General features: G+C 40.6%; 1 protein-coding gene across 5 annotated transcripts in view; it reads right to left on the minus strand.

The window, feature by feature from the left end:
* Window positions 1–2,112: 2,112 nt before the first annotated feature.
* The window catches only part of LOC117290561 (synergin gamma-like), a 29,416-nt gene continuing 17,079 nt past the window's right edge, over window positions 2,113–14,449 (minus strand). For all 5 annotated transcript variants that reach the window (XM_033772004.1, XM_033772003.1, XM_033772006.1 and 2 more), the window contains 6 exons: window positions 9,979–11,418; window positions 9,511–9,620; window positions 7,491–7,641; window positions 6,161–6,217; window positions 5,233–5,324; window positions 2,113–3,407 (listed from right to left, as the gene is read on the minus strand). In XM_033772004.1, the coding sequence (XP_033627895.1) occupies window positions 3,168–3,407; window positions 5,233–5,324; window positions 6,161–6,217; window positions 7,491–7,641; window positions 9,511–9,620; window positions 9,979–11,418 (2,090 nt within the window). In that variant the 3' untranslated portion in view covers window positions 2,113–3,167. The remainder of the gene's footprint in view (window positions 3,408–5,232; window positions 5,325–6,160; window positions 6,218–7,490; window positions 7,642–9,510; window positions 9,621–9,978; window positions 11,419–14,449) is intronic.

Below are 14,449 nucleotides of genomic sequence, written 5' to 3' on the forward strand. Positions count from 1 at the left end.
TGACTTCCTCGACATTAACTTCACCTCCATAGAGTGACTTGTTTTATTGGTATCAATAGTTTGACAAGCCAGCTCAGGTCTAGAATTGTTCTTTGAGAACTTGCTTGCCAGTGACATTTTCACAACCAATCATTTTCAGTCCAGTGCAAAAAAAAAAACCCACAACAGAACACAGTGTAATTTCTATTGTAATTACACATACAGTTTTTAATATGCGAATGATTAGGTTAGTACTTCAATATCATTGCAATGATTATATACACCAACTATTGCACATGGTAATTCAGCAAATCTATATACACAGCACTGCCATCATAAAAAATACACTAATTTTTACGTCTTAAATATTCCTAAATTTGAATAAACCTTAAAATACAAATTACACTACATAATGGTTTTACATCACACGTAATACATACATGTGGCTGTTATAAGCAGAACAAAAGTTTTAAACGTGATCAGAAACAGCCATGAGTTTATACAATTACCTTATAACTTTAACAAATCTCAAATTTTAACAAATCCAATATCCAAATCAGAATCCGAATAAAATATTGGTAATTTGGTTCAAGTTCCGCTTTTGACACTGGACACTATTGGTAATTGTCAAAGACTTGTCTTCACAGTTGGTGTATCTCAACATATGCATAAAATAACAAACCTGTGAAAATTTGAGCTCAATTGGTCGTCGAAGTTGAGAGATAATAATGAAAGAAAAGAACACCCTTGTCACACGAAGTTGTGTGCTTTCAGATGCTTGATTTCGACACCTCAAATTCTAAAACTGAGGTCTCAAAATCAAATTTGCGGAAAATCACTTCTTTCTCGAAAACTACTTCACTTCAGAGGGAGCCAATTCTCACAATGGTTTATACTATCAACCTCTCCCCATTACTAGTAATCAAGAAAGGTTTTATGATAGTAATTATTTTGAGTAATTATCAATAGTGGACACTATTGGTTATTACTCAACAAAATTGTTAGCATAAAAACTGACTTCGTAACAGGCAACGGAGAGCTGTTGAGAGAAACGGTACTCACTCAAATATTAAAAGACTTCAGGCCTAAAGCCTTTATTAGGAATCTGAATGCACACACATTTGTGCAACAAGGGTGGTTTCCTTTCTTCCTTATTCTCTTGCAACTCCGATGACCAATTGAGTAAAAATTTTCACAGATTTTTAATTTTTATGCATAGGTTGGGATACACCAAGTGAGAATACTGGTCTTTGACAATTACCAAAGGTGTCCAGTGTCTTTAACTATTATTACTGTGTCCTTTTTTGATGGGACATAGGGCCATATGTCCCGTGTGTTGTGCACACAGGCAAAAGAACTTGGTTGGTTGCAGAATGCACCATATGACCTTGTAAACACTTATGGTGCTATAGACATGGGTCTCATAACTCTTACCTAGCTCCTAGTAGCTCATAAACCCGTCATGAAAAATAACCGCAAACAAAAAAAGTTGGTGGCCGGAGATTTTGACCCTAGCAGCGTCTTTCTCAAAGGCTCAACTAGGATGATTTAGCCTCGGAGGGTAGGGTCCAAATGCCAATCCACTACCTATTTTTTTCGCATTTATACCACGGGTCCTTTTGGTTGGTAAGCAATTTTCAACAGCTAACACTATTTTCCACTAACCAGCTCTGTGACAGTTCCTTCCGGTGTAACAAACCACTTTACGAGACCTGTAAATTATAACTACTGTATATTCTCAAGAAGTGAGTACATAAAAACTGCAAAGACAAATTCAACAATTTTTTACATCTTCTACAAAATATGGGCTTACATTGGTCAATAACACTTAAACGTTTAGTACAGTTGACAATGTGGCCTAGGCCACGGCTAGATCGGGCGCGTCTGCCTATCCTTCAACACTGACAGATGAGCTGGGCCCAATTTCATAGAGCTGCTAAGCACAAAAATTTGCTTAGCATGACATTTTTTCCTTGATAAAAACAGGATTACCAACCAAATTTTCACGTGATTTTCAAGATAAGCAAACAACAGCTGAATACCAGTAACAAGAAATATGCAACAAATGGAAAGTTTGTTGGTAATCCTGTTTTTATCAAGGAAGAAAGTTCGTGCTAAGCAAATTTTTGTGCTTAGCAGCTCTATGAAATTGGGCCCTGATCTAGCCGTAGCTGTAGCCGAAGTCTACGTTTTGGACACGGTGTAGGTCTTGCTGCAATCTTTGTCACGGTCCCAGTGTATACTTGCAACAATGACTACTGAATTTTTATAACTAAAAGCAAGAGCCAGACTAAATTATTTCCTCCACATTAATTCTCAGTGAACTTTATAATGGTATAGGTCTATGAATAGAAATTAAACCAAGAGACTGCTGACTGAGGGATTCAGAATGCGCACAAAATTTTTTCATGTCATACTTTTACATCTGTGTACCCAAATGATAACAGGGCCCAATTTCATGGCTCTGCTTACCGCCAAATTCGCGCTCACGATCACCATTTACTGTGCAAGTGCCAAATTTCTGGGCTAAATGTGTAATCGAAGAGTACCCGGTAACAGGAAGAACGCACGCCCACAAGCAGAACTACTTCAAATCCTACATCTGCACAGTGGCACAGTTGAAGCAGCTCGTTGAGTGGTAGAGCCAGCAGGACAGACTCAATCATGTTGACCCAGAGGTGGACAATAGTCACTGCATTCCAACATAACTGAAAAAATGCGCTTTCACTGGCTTATAATACATTTAACTCTGGATGTTTCACTGGGTAATACAAAATAAATCACATCCACCACCATATACCAAGAAAAATTGTTACTCTACCCAATGACACAGTCCTTAAAGTAACCTGTTGAGTGGTAGAGCAGGCAGAGTGGAATCAACCATGTTGACCCAGAGGTGGACCATAGTCACTGCCTTCCAACATAACCAGAACAATTCTCTTTCACTGGCTTATATTACTCTAGATGTTTCACCAAGTAGTACAAAATAAATCATATCCACCCCAAGTAGTAAAAATCCTACCTCTACTCAATGGTACAGTCCTTAAAGTAACCTGTTGAGTGGTACAGCAGGCAGAGTGGAATCAACCATGTTGACCCGGAGGTGGACCTGGTTCACTGGGTAATACACAATATATCCTATCCACCCCAGATAGTAAAAATCCTACCTCTACCCAATGGTACAGTCCTTAAAGTAACCTGTTGAGTGGTAGAGCAGGCAGAATGGAATCAACCATGTTAACCCAGAGGTTAGCACAAGTTGCGTGGTACTGCCTGCCTCCATAGCTCAGCTTGTGGTTGTCCTTTGAGTGATCAAATGCTTTACTCCGAGCGTCTACACTGAGGAGACAAACCCCACAAGCTCGATCGTTGTTGGTCGGTTCCGGTCGAAGGATGGCCGTCTTGAAGACGAAGGAACCTGCAGCTGGCTACAAAGAGAGAACAAACGGGTGATTCACAATACAGAGCGCCCTCTATAGTTTGCTCAGGAGAGATCTTTTTTGGTCAGTGTTGTTGACTCAAACCAGACTTGAGTCGCTAATTTCATTGACTTGCGACTTGATTTGACTTGTGGAAAAATTACTTGAGATTTATATAATAGATGTTTAATTCGCAAAATTTGTTAAAATTAACCAAAATTAATATTCCTTATCCTCGATAAAAATTTAACATCTCTTATTATCGTTGCGGTTACCGCTGCCAAAAGATAGGATTCGAACTGCCTCTAGCTGCCGGGCAATGTCGGTAGTCTAGTTGGTAAGACACTGCTCTAGAATTGCAAGGGTCGTGGGTTCGAATCCCACCCGAGTAATATGCCTGTGATATTTTTTCACAGGACTCGGGGAAAGTACTGAGTATACAGTGCTAACACACATCGGTGTTTGGGTAAAAACCAAAATTAATAGACTTGAGACTTGACTTGACTTTGGGAAAAATTACTTGTGACTTGACTTGACCAAATTTAACTTGTGACTTGACTTGAGCAAAGATGACTTGCAACTTGACTTGACTTGAAAAATTACTTGGTTACAACACTGCTTTTTGTGGTCTGGTCCCCGGTCTTTTTATCCGCAAGGATGAAGACAGGTTTTGGTTTTACAGAACCAGTGACTACATTGGATACAATGATTCCATTGGATATTAAGCATGCAGTGACATAAGCTCACCATATCTGTGTTTTGATTAGTCCAAGTTGATGTTTTGTAGCAGCATTTGCAGCAAATGAAAACCAACCCTCAGAAATCTGAGAAAACGTATCACGCATGAACAGTTTCTCAGATTCAAAACCGGTCTTAAAATAGTTTTCTACTATCAACAGCTGCAGTGCCTCTCATCAAGTAAGTTTTTCGGGTCACTAATTTCTGGAGTATTTAGCATTAACAATCTACATGTAGTATTAGTATACAAATAATGAATGTAACGGTGCGAATATGTTCATGAGTTGAAAGATGGAATGTTCTATTCAACGAGGCGGAGCCGAGTTGAATGGAACATTCTATCTTTCAACAAATGAAAATATTTGCACTATTGCATGAATGAAAAACATCCATTATTATTATTTTTTGTTATAACATCCAAGTAGATCTTTTTTCCATTTTGATTGGAGGATACAAATTTCAAAACAAGCAAAGCTTCTGTTTTGAGACACGCTGACGACGAAATATGTGCCTATTACTAAAGACGCGCACGCAGTGATGTTTTTACTCACAGTGCAATAGTACTCAAATGGAACGAAAAAATGCACAGTGAGTGACGTAGCGTGCAATAGTACTTTTATTTGCTAACACGTGACGGACAATCCTCCAATCAAATGGCAAGGATCTGATTGGGTGTTATATAAACAATTATAAAGTATGCAGCCTTAAAGGATTTGGGTACCTTTTCAAAACGTCCATAGATTTACATTAAACTTACAGGGTTTGAAGATAATGATAGTGGAAAGCTTCCCTTCAAATATTACTTACTGAGGTGCTGTAGTTTTTGAGAAATGAGTAAAACAATGTCATGAAAATATGTTTGTAAATGATTAAAATAATTTTCGTCTCATGAGACGAAAATTATTTTCGTGACATTGTTTTAGCCATTTCCCAAAAGCTACAGCACCTCAGCACGCAATATTTCCAGGAAAGCTTTCTACTATCATTATCTTCAAACTGTGTAAGTTTAGTGTAAATCTGTGGACATTGTGTTTTTTGTCCAACAAAAGTTACATAGACCCTTTAAAGAAGACATCGCTGACCGTATTTTACTTACCACAATAGTACTGGATGCCAGAAAGGCAGAGAGATTATTCCACATCAGCTCAATGTCCTTTTCGAGTCTCTGTAGATCAGCTGTATCCACACCTGTTCATAATAATAATAATAATAGCTAGTTCTTATAAAGTGCATTGCACAATAACCGTATCAAACTACTGCCGACGTCATTCGGTCAACAACACACGTTTCAGACAGGCGTTTCAGTGTCACGCCAAACTAAATCATTGAATGAAGTGCATGAAAAGTCTGACGTCAGAAACGGTTGGAGCGACGCGCTAGAAGTCGAAAGATCGGCTGCTGCAGTTGTTAAGCACAACTCTGGAGCGCCTTGGTGTCAGACGTTGATCTTGTCATGAGCCGAACCTACTGTAAATGTAATGTTAAGTTCGCCAGTCTGAAACAAAAAATTGAATTGGGTCGACCCAGAGTCGCTCCTATCTATTTGGTTGGGCGCGACTCTGGAGCGCCTGTCTGAAGCGGGTGTCACATTCCTTTAATCAGCTCCCTGGTAGTAATCCTTAAATCATTTCCTGAATTGATTGTTTGAATGGGACAACTTTCAATTTAATTTGGTTTAATTTATTCTGGTTGTGAAAACCAAACACTATACCAGCCAAGAAGCCCACGGAGATAAGACAAGGAAGGACGTTTCATGTTTACTTTGTACAGGGTATTTTCAGCTCACTATGTCACTCAAAATCAGGAGAAAATTACAAAATTCTTTTACAGTGTTTTTTTTTTTCAAGGTTGAATGCCCAAGTGAAAATATAAAAAGAGGAATTCAGCAGCTGATTGGTTGAAAATTTGCACAAATGTTTGAGTAAGAGAAAACCAGCCAATGAAGCTAGGCTTGACTGCGCCAGACAAATTTATTGATGCTGCAGAGTATAGATTGTCCACAGTTACATCAATCTGGGACTTACCCATGGCGTTCATTGACGTTACAATCCGACAAGCCACTCGGTATATTTCAATCACCGCTAAAAATGACAATAAACAAAAACTTTGTTAGAAAATCAAAAATCAAAAACAAGTTTTGTTGTTTAAAGGCACTGGACACTATTGGTAATTGTCAAAGACAAGACTTCTCACTCGGTGTATCTCAACATATGTACATGTATGCATAAAATAAAAAACATGTGAAAATTTGAGCTCAATTGGTCGTCGAAGTTGCAAGATAATAATGAAAGGAAAAAACACCCTTGTAACACGAAATTGTGTGCTTTCAGATGCTTGATTTCGATACCTCAAAATCTAATTCTGAGGTCTCGAAATCAAATTCGTGGAAAATTCTTTCCCGAAAACTACATTTCTTCATCGGGAGCCATTTCTCACAATGTTTTAGTACTATTAACAGCTCTCCACTGCTTGATACCAAGAAAGGTTTTATGCTAACAATTATTTTGAGTAATTACCAATAGTGTCCACTGCCTTTAAAAAAGGGAATCAATGTGTGGTGAAGAGGTTTTCAACTAACTGTTTAATCCCAATGAGGCCTGGTTCTTGATAATTTTGCCGAGACTAAGTCGAGGTAAATTATCAAAAAGTAAAATAAATGCCAACATTTTAATTGCTCAATGATTTCTTTCAACACACACCCCCCTCCAGCTATGAAATGGTAAGGCCCTCGGCCCGATCGGGTAAACAACTCCTTATAAGGGATTGCTGTGCGTGTCGGGCATATCGCGTGATGTGGCACAACTGTCCCGGCCGTTGCTCTCGACAAATAGGAGTGAAGAAACTGTCTTATAAGCACAGGTGCAAGCTTGCGTGTCACGCCCATGTTTCAACACTTTTTACTGGTCATAAACAAAGGTTTATACACAACCACGTGACGCGCTCTCCACCAAAAGGAATAGCAAAACTGTCTGAGGTATTTATGAATGTATTTTTCTTAGTTATTCCCCTATTCAGAATGTTACCTTCTGGGTACTCCCCTCAAAATTCTACCTGCGAGGTACTAACTAATACTAAAGGTAAATCCCTTTAGAAGTATTCCTTTTAGAGGCTCTTCTTTCACAATGTTAACTTTCTCTACAGATTTGAAGCTTTAAAGGCACTGGACACTATTGGTAACTACTCAAAGTAATGGTTAGCATAAAAACGTACTTGGTAACAAGCAGTGGAGAGTTGTGACTGTTTGGTAATTTTCAAAGACCAGTATTCTCATGTGGTTGCATCCCAACATATGCATACAAAAACAAATCTGTTAATACTTATTTCAAGTAATTACCAAGAAAGACAAACTATTACCTGTGAGGTATTCCCCTCCCTCTGAGGACTTGATAACTTCGTTGCAGACGGAGGAACTGCTGATGTTATTGAAGACATTATTGGCTTTCTTGATAGACTCGTAGCAATTCTGCAAACACCGCTGCCACTCGCTGGCATGGCGGTTTTCATCCTGAGAAGAAAAAAAAAGGAAAGAGCGTGACATTTCACACCAGTGGGACAATTTAATAAAGCCTAGGTTTTCTGCTTCAAGGGGTTGACACGTTTGGTATTTGGAACCCATTGTTTGTTCCAATCTCACTCTCTCTCTCTAGTCGACCGAGGTCGGAATCATGTTGAGACTTGCCCATCCCTGTCTATCTCTCATTAGGTTGGGAAGATCAGCTGGAAGCACCCCGATGTCCCTAGCAAATACATCTGTACAGTTGAGCTTCTGTCTTTCCCGGTTTCTCCTTCTATGTTTTGGTGACCAGGTGATAAGCTGAGAGACAGGTTGTTTGGCGTTTCTGTAAGAGTGCCCTGCGAATCTCAGACGATGCTGTTTTTTCTTTAGTGGATAGTTTTGGTTTCTTACCATACAGTTCTGTATTTGTCATGTGTTGACTCCAGTGAAACTATTCAATAAGTGGTAGTACTTTTTAGATATTCTCAGATTCAAATTTTTGAGGATAAAAAGTGATATTTGTTTACCATGACGACAGTACTCTAGAAGTAAAAGTTTCTTAATATGCATTATACTTTCCAAAGCTGCTGCACTTCTTACCCAGTAAGCTTTTAATGCAATTTTCAGAGTTAAAACCAAACATATACAGAGCTTTTATTGAGTAAGCCTTTTAAAAAGAACCGGTCCCACTGCAGTGAGAACGAGAACGATAACGATAACGACACCAAGAGAACGCACTCTATTGGTTGAATGAGCGTGTGCGTATTCTGCGTGGAGCAATTCAACCAATAGAACGTGTTATCTTTGCATCGTTATCGTTCTCGTTATCGCTGCAGTGGGACCGGGCCTTTAGGCCGTATCCGAATTGGCAGCTACAGCTATGGCTCTGACTGTTGCTAAGGGTGTTGTTCAGGATGTCCTTTACTTCAACGCATGATGATGCGTTAAATCTAGCCGTAGCCGAGCCGTAGACGCCATTTCAGTCACGGCCTAAGTATAGACCAATCCGACAAAACAAAATTGGTAGCGCCCTCTATTGACAAAATGTAACAACTGCAGTTTCTTTGTGTATAGTCTAGGCACTGAAGACACCGCAGGAAATGGCAATGCTCAACACTTGCACGCCCGGATTGGTGTAAGTTAATGTTTCATAAACACTGCAAACTGTAAGGGAAGAAAAAGGCACCCTAGCTTGCCGGAGGTTCTAGTAAGCAGATGAGTAATGCGACATGTATGTCCGAGCAGTTTAAAGTGTGGTATTAAAGTTCTGGTGGTTTATAGTCATCATGGTGTGGGTTCAAATCTCATTCATGACACTTGTGTCCTTGAGCAAGCCACTTAACTGCAAGGGTAGAGGTTGATATGGTGTTTAAACAGTGAATGGAGCGGTTCTGTTCAGCAGAATGTGCGGGTTTGTGTCCCGGTCATGACCCTTGTGTCCTTGAGCAAGACACTTCATAATTATTGATGAGAAATGCATGTAAAATAACCCAGTGCACATATTGTTAAGAGTAGAAGGGTTCTGATTGGCAGCATTAAGCGCCACAGCACCTTGTAAACCATTACATGGTCTTAAAGGCCCGGTCATACGAGCCTCAATAACAAGAACGAAAACGATAAAGTTAAAAATGCACGCCCTCGATTGGTTGATTAAGCCTGGGCGTATTCTGCAAGGAGCAATTCCACCAATAGAATGCTATCCTTTGCGTCCTTATCGTTATCGCTGCAGTGTGACTAGGCCTTCACAAAGGAATAGGTCTCATACTTTGATACGCCCCTAGGGGTGTGATAAAGCGCTATATCAGACCTATTATATTATTAGAGATAATTAAACTACCTGGAATAAGTGTGGCAGAAGAAATCCAAAGACAAACTTACATCCACATCTCCTACTACTTCTGAATATCTGTCGGCGATCGTGCTGGACCCGCTAGGAACCAGAGGAACCGATGACACACCATAGGACGGAGGCAGAGGCCCAGAGGGATCTGAAATTTCGCAAAAAAAATAATAAAAATATCAAGTTATAAACTACGAAGGAAACTGACTGGATAATAATTATAAGGTAGTTTTTGGTTTGAACAAAGAGAAAATAACTGGAGTGGGACATGAACCAACTGGATTACTGTATCGGTGCTCTAGCAACTGAGCTATACAACCAGATGTTGGCGGTCTCCCTATGTCCGGCACTATCTTTGTTCGGGGATGCCAGTCAGAAGCCCGTGTGGCTAGGGGTCACACCCAAGTTTACCATACAACCTGGGAAATGGCAGCCATGCAAGGGGTCACTCTAAGGGAATGCGGCTTTTTAATACTAAATATCAAGTGATATACTTGTGTCCCTACCTTTAAAAAGATTCCCGTTCTCATTGGGACTCGTCATGTCCACGGGGGCGCTGCTGAACTCCCCGAAGGAATCCCCTCGATCTTTGCTCTCCATCTCACCGAGGTTCCCAAGGGTCAGGTCAAGTTCAAAGGTCTTTAAATCAAGCCTGTCGATGGAGTCTAGTTTAGCGATCCCGCTATTCTGCATTGAATGAAATGCGTTGGGGGGTGCCGCCGGCGGGAAGGAATGGTCTACAGGGTTGGTAGGTGTGGTCTCTAGGATGTCACTGCGATCATTCTCCGAGGCATCTTCAAGATTCAGCATCGCCATGGGCTCTGTTGCGCTGTTGATGGAACCTAGAGCATCAAATTCCATGCCGTACAGATCGCTTGCCGACATTGGTTTCTTCATTCCTCCAAGGGTGTTTTCATCGATTGATTTGATGCTGAACGCACTCAGAGAGTCTGTCATACTGTGTTGAGTTGTCTTGAAGTCACCAAACTCATCATCTGGTGGACATGGATCATCCAGGCTACCTAAGCCTCGGAGTACGTTGTACTTTCCTTCAGAGGAGCTTGTGCTGACGGAGTCAGACTTTAGGTTGTTAACGTCTGAAGCGCTCGAGGGCATTGGCATCGCCTGTTTGAAATCAGCAAACCCATCTTCCTCCTCTGGTAAGCTAGGACTTAGGTTGATTGATGGCAGTGATGGCGACGGTCCAAATAATGAAGCCTGCGGGGCTGTGTTAGGGTAAGCATCCTGGAAGTTAGCAGTGAAGCTTGGTGGCATCTGAGTGGCCTCTTTGAAGGCTGCCATGGAATCAGATCCACCTGTTGAAGACTCCTCTTTTGCTGGCTCAGCTTTCTTGAAGTCATCAAACTCGTCCCCTTCCGTTATCTCCGTTGACTTCATCTGTTTGGTTTCCTGTCCTGAAGTTGCAGAGTCCCCGCCGAGTAGGTCCCGAAACACCGCATACTTATCTCCGTTAGTAGGCTGCATCCCCATCAGGTCAGACTCTGATGCAGAGTGCCTAAACTGTGCAAAGTCTCCAAACTCTTCGTCTTCTGGTACCGTCGGAGAGACATTTGCCGTCACACTCTGGAAGCCCCCAAACTCTTTCGAGCTGCTGCCTTTCTTCCCGACCTTCGGAAACACCTTCTCAAAGTCCATCTGGAAGAGGTCGATCTTCTGCTGCTCCTCGCTCGAGTACGAAGACCTGGACTTCCCGTCGAGCGGGGAATCAAGTGACCGCATTCCCGACGATGCGAACCTGCTCTGTTTAGAAGTTGCTGAGATGGTGGAATTCAGTGGTCCGCTGTTGATGCCTCGAGGAGGTGCGATGGACGGGAAGGCACCAAGAGATGAAGAACCGCTCATCTTGGATGGCCCTGGGGCTGATTTGAAATCATTAAAATCATCATCATCATCATCATCATCATCTTCTTCTATTGGCGTTCGATCTATAAAACAGAGCGGAAGAAATTAAAATTATGAGACCAATAATTACAAAGATATTTTAGTATTATAATAACTCGCTAAAAAAGTATATGAAATAATTTCTAGAAAAGTGCATGTTTCAGATAATTTAGTGAGTGTATGAGAGTAAAACAAAAACCCACTTTGACCAGTTTTGAAACCAAAGCGTAGGCTTTGGCTTAGCAACCATCTGCCAGTTTGAAGTCCCGTACCGAAAGTGTACATTTTCAAAATGGCGGACGAAGCTCTGGTTGGAGCCTAAGCTCATAAAAGCTGTATAGTGCCACAGTCATAATTTAGTTTGTTTTTGACCTACGAGTCTCATCTACAGCTACATGGAAGGGTCAGTCAGGCCTGATACTTCATCAAGACAATGGAGGCAATTTCCTCCACTGCCCTTATTCATTGCCTCGTGGACTTGTGGACAAGGCGTTAAATGTCTGTTGCGGTGATAGCGTTCCGACTCTCTCAGCGATTCCCGCGACACTGGCGATGTTCTCGCGAGACTGCTGTCCCCTATGAGCCTACTGCTCTCGCGCTGTGCAGTCTCACTTAACGGAGGAGATGTAGTCGACAGCCAGCAGTTTCAGGCAAGAGCAGTGATCTTGCAACGCGGTATTCGATTGCGGAGACCTGAATCATTCATTACACCACGACCATGACTCGACTATCACCACGACAGACCATTAACGATTTGTCCACAAGTCTATGGTGCCCCTAGAATGTTTCAATAGAAATTTACCACTTCTCCATGGAGGAGCCCGTTACCAAGAAGAAAACGCCTTGGTGCCCTTGCCCTTTCAAAAAACAAAGCATCAGGCCTTGAGGGTGCAATACAAAGCAATTATCTACTTCTTTCGCTATTATAAATCAACAAGTCAAACACACACTTTACAGGGATGGGGTTTGAGGAATGTGAAATTTCCTGACAAATTACTTGCAGGCCTGGGTTCCCCTTTATTCTTGACCCGAAACCTCCAAGAAGGCCATTTCAGGAGGTTTATAGACTCTGTGCATAGAACAATAAAACTACACGTTTGGATCCAATGTTGACTATTTATTTCTCCCTTTGGTGATTGCTTTACTTCTTTCAAGAAAATGTAAAGGCTTTTAAAAGGAGGTTTTTGAAAGAAAAAATCCTAAAAGCAGGAAACTATCATGAGCAATTACGTGCCTGAATTTAACTAACAGAAAAATACAGCGTGCTACTACATGGATCTTTGGTTCCCCAAGTGCATTTTAGCAACCATGAATAGTAACTGTCATGACCAAGATGGGACCAGACTATGTTCATGTGTGGGTTACTATCAGCAGCCCACCGTATTGACCCACTTCACCTGACGTCGTCATCAGAATAATCTTGGATGCGCCATTTTGGTGGTCAATGTCAACAGGTAATATTCAGAGAAATGCGCATTTTAGGTGACGCGGCATTTACACCTAAACCTATTGACCACCAACATTAATTAGTATTGCGTTTTTCCAGTAGTTTATTTATGATTGTGCTTTATTAATTTTGTTTCTATTGCATGTATTCAAAATGAATTTCCTCCATGGTAGGACAAATAAAATTGAATTGAATTGAATTGAATTGAATTGAATTGAATTGAATGGTGAGAGAGGCATCAGTTACCATGTGTGAGGCGCTTGCAAGGGGTCAATAGACACATGTTATCACTAACCCTTTGACGGGAACCTCGTTGATCGTCAAATCACTTTTGATGGCGCTTGTAGGCCGCATAGAACGCATGTGCAAAAAAGGAAATATTTTGGCGCAATCCACTTCAAATGATTTACGTTTTTACGAGGTCACCCTAAACTACATGCAGTTAAACATGTGACAATATAAAGGAAGAATGGCAGGGAACCAGTTGCTCTGTGATGGCTCTTTTGTTTGCGCACTCGGCATACATTTCCAACACAGAATGGATCAACCACAGGACTAATGAAAATATAAAAAATACTTGGCTATTCAAAGTCATGCTTCCAGGGGTTATGATCGAGCTTGGCATTCGCGGGAAAAAAATGGCGTGGTGAGAACGTACACCAACTAGGTTGTGCTTAAATGGGAGAACATATAAATGCACTGTACATGCAAAGCAAAACAAACATGCAAACACCAGTTTACTATTAAAACAACTACCAAAATTACAACCAAACTAATCACTAGATGTATCCTACCATCCGCGAATTTCAAAGACAGCAATTTAAGTAACATTTAAGCCAGTGGAGCAGAACATCAGGCGTGATATTTTACCGATGAACAAAAGCAGGAAAATAGTACTCAGTGCAAGGGCTGACCTAATCATGGTAAAGGCTTTCAGATGTTTTTTTTTTTAGGCTATTGAAAAATAATCTAGTTGATTGTCTGCAGCACAAAATTAGAGAGAATAAAAGCCGGCAAAACATCAAGAATGTCGTGTCAGTGAAAAAAAATTGAAACCACTTTCTGGCAATTTTACTTCATGTGCTCAGTTTTTTAAAGACACTAGACACTATTGGTTATTGTCAAAAACCAGTCTTCTCACTTGGTGTATCTCAACATATGCATAAATCAAATTCATGGAAAACTTCTTTCTCAAAAACTGTGTTACTTCAGTCGGAGCTGTTTCTCACAATATTTTATAATATCAACCTCTCCCCATTACTCATTACCAAGTAAGGTTTTATGTTAATAATTATTTTGAGTAATTGCCAATACTGTCCACTGCATCTAAATAAAACTGACTGGTTTAATTCTCATTATACTGGCTCACCACTTTATCTGAGATCAGATATTTTTGCACTGAATGCGAGTGTTTGAAAATGCGATACAAGTGTCAAGATGCCCATAACTATCCCAGACACACAAACCCACGGTGTTCTGACAAACTAGTTTGATGAAAAACCAATGTCACAATGAAAAGGAAAAGGATATTTTTCTTATCTTAAGATACAAGATAAGAAAATTTAGCAGGGATGTGAAAAAGTACATGCAAAACAGTATAATCACCTTAAAAAAAAGAATAGAAACAT

The sequence above is a fragment of the Asterias rubens genome, chromosome 5 (assembly GCF_902459465.1).
Source record: "Asterias rubens chromosome 5, eAstRub1.3, whole genome shotgun sequence".
Classification (NCBI taxonomy): domain Eukaryota; kingdom Metazoa; phylum Echinodermata; class Asteroidea; order Forcipulatida; family Asteriidae; genus Asterias; species Asterias rubens.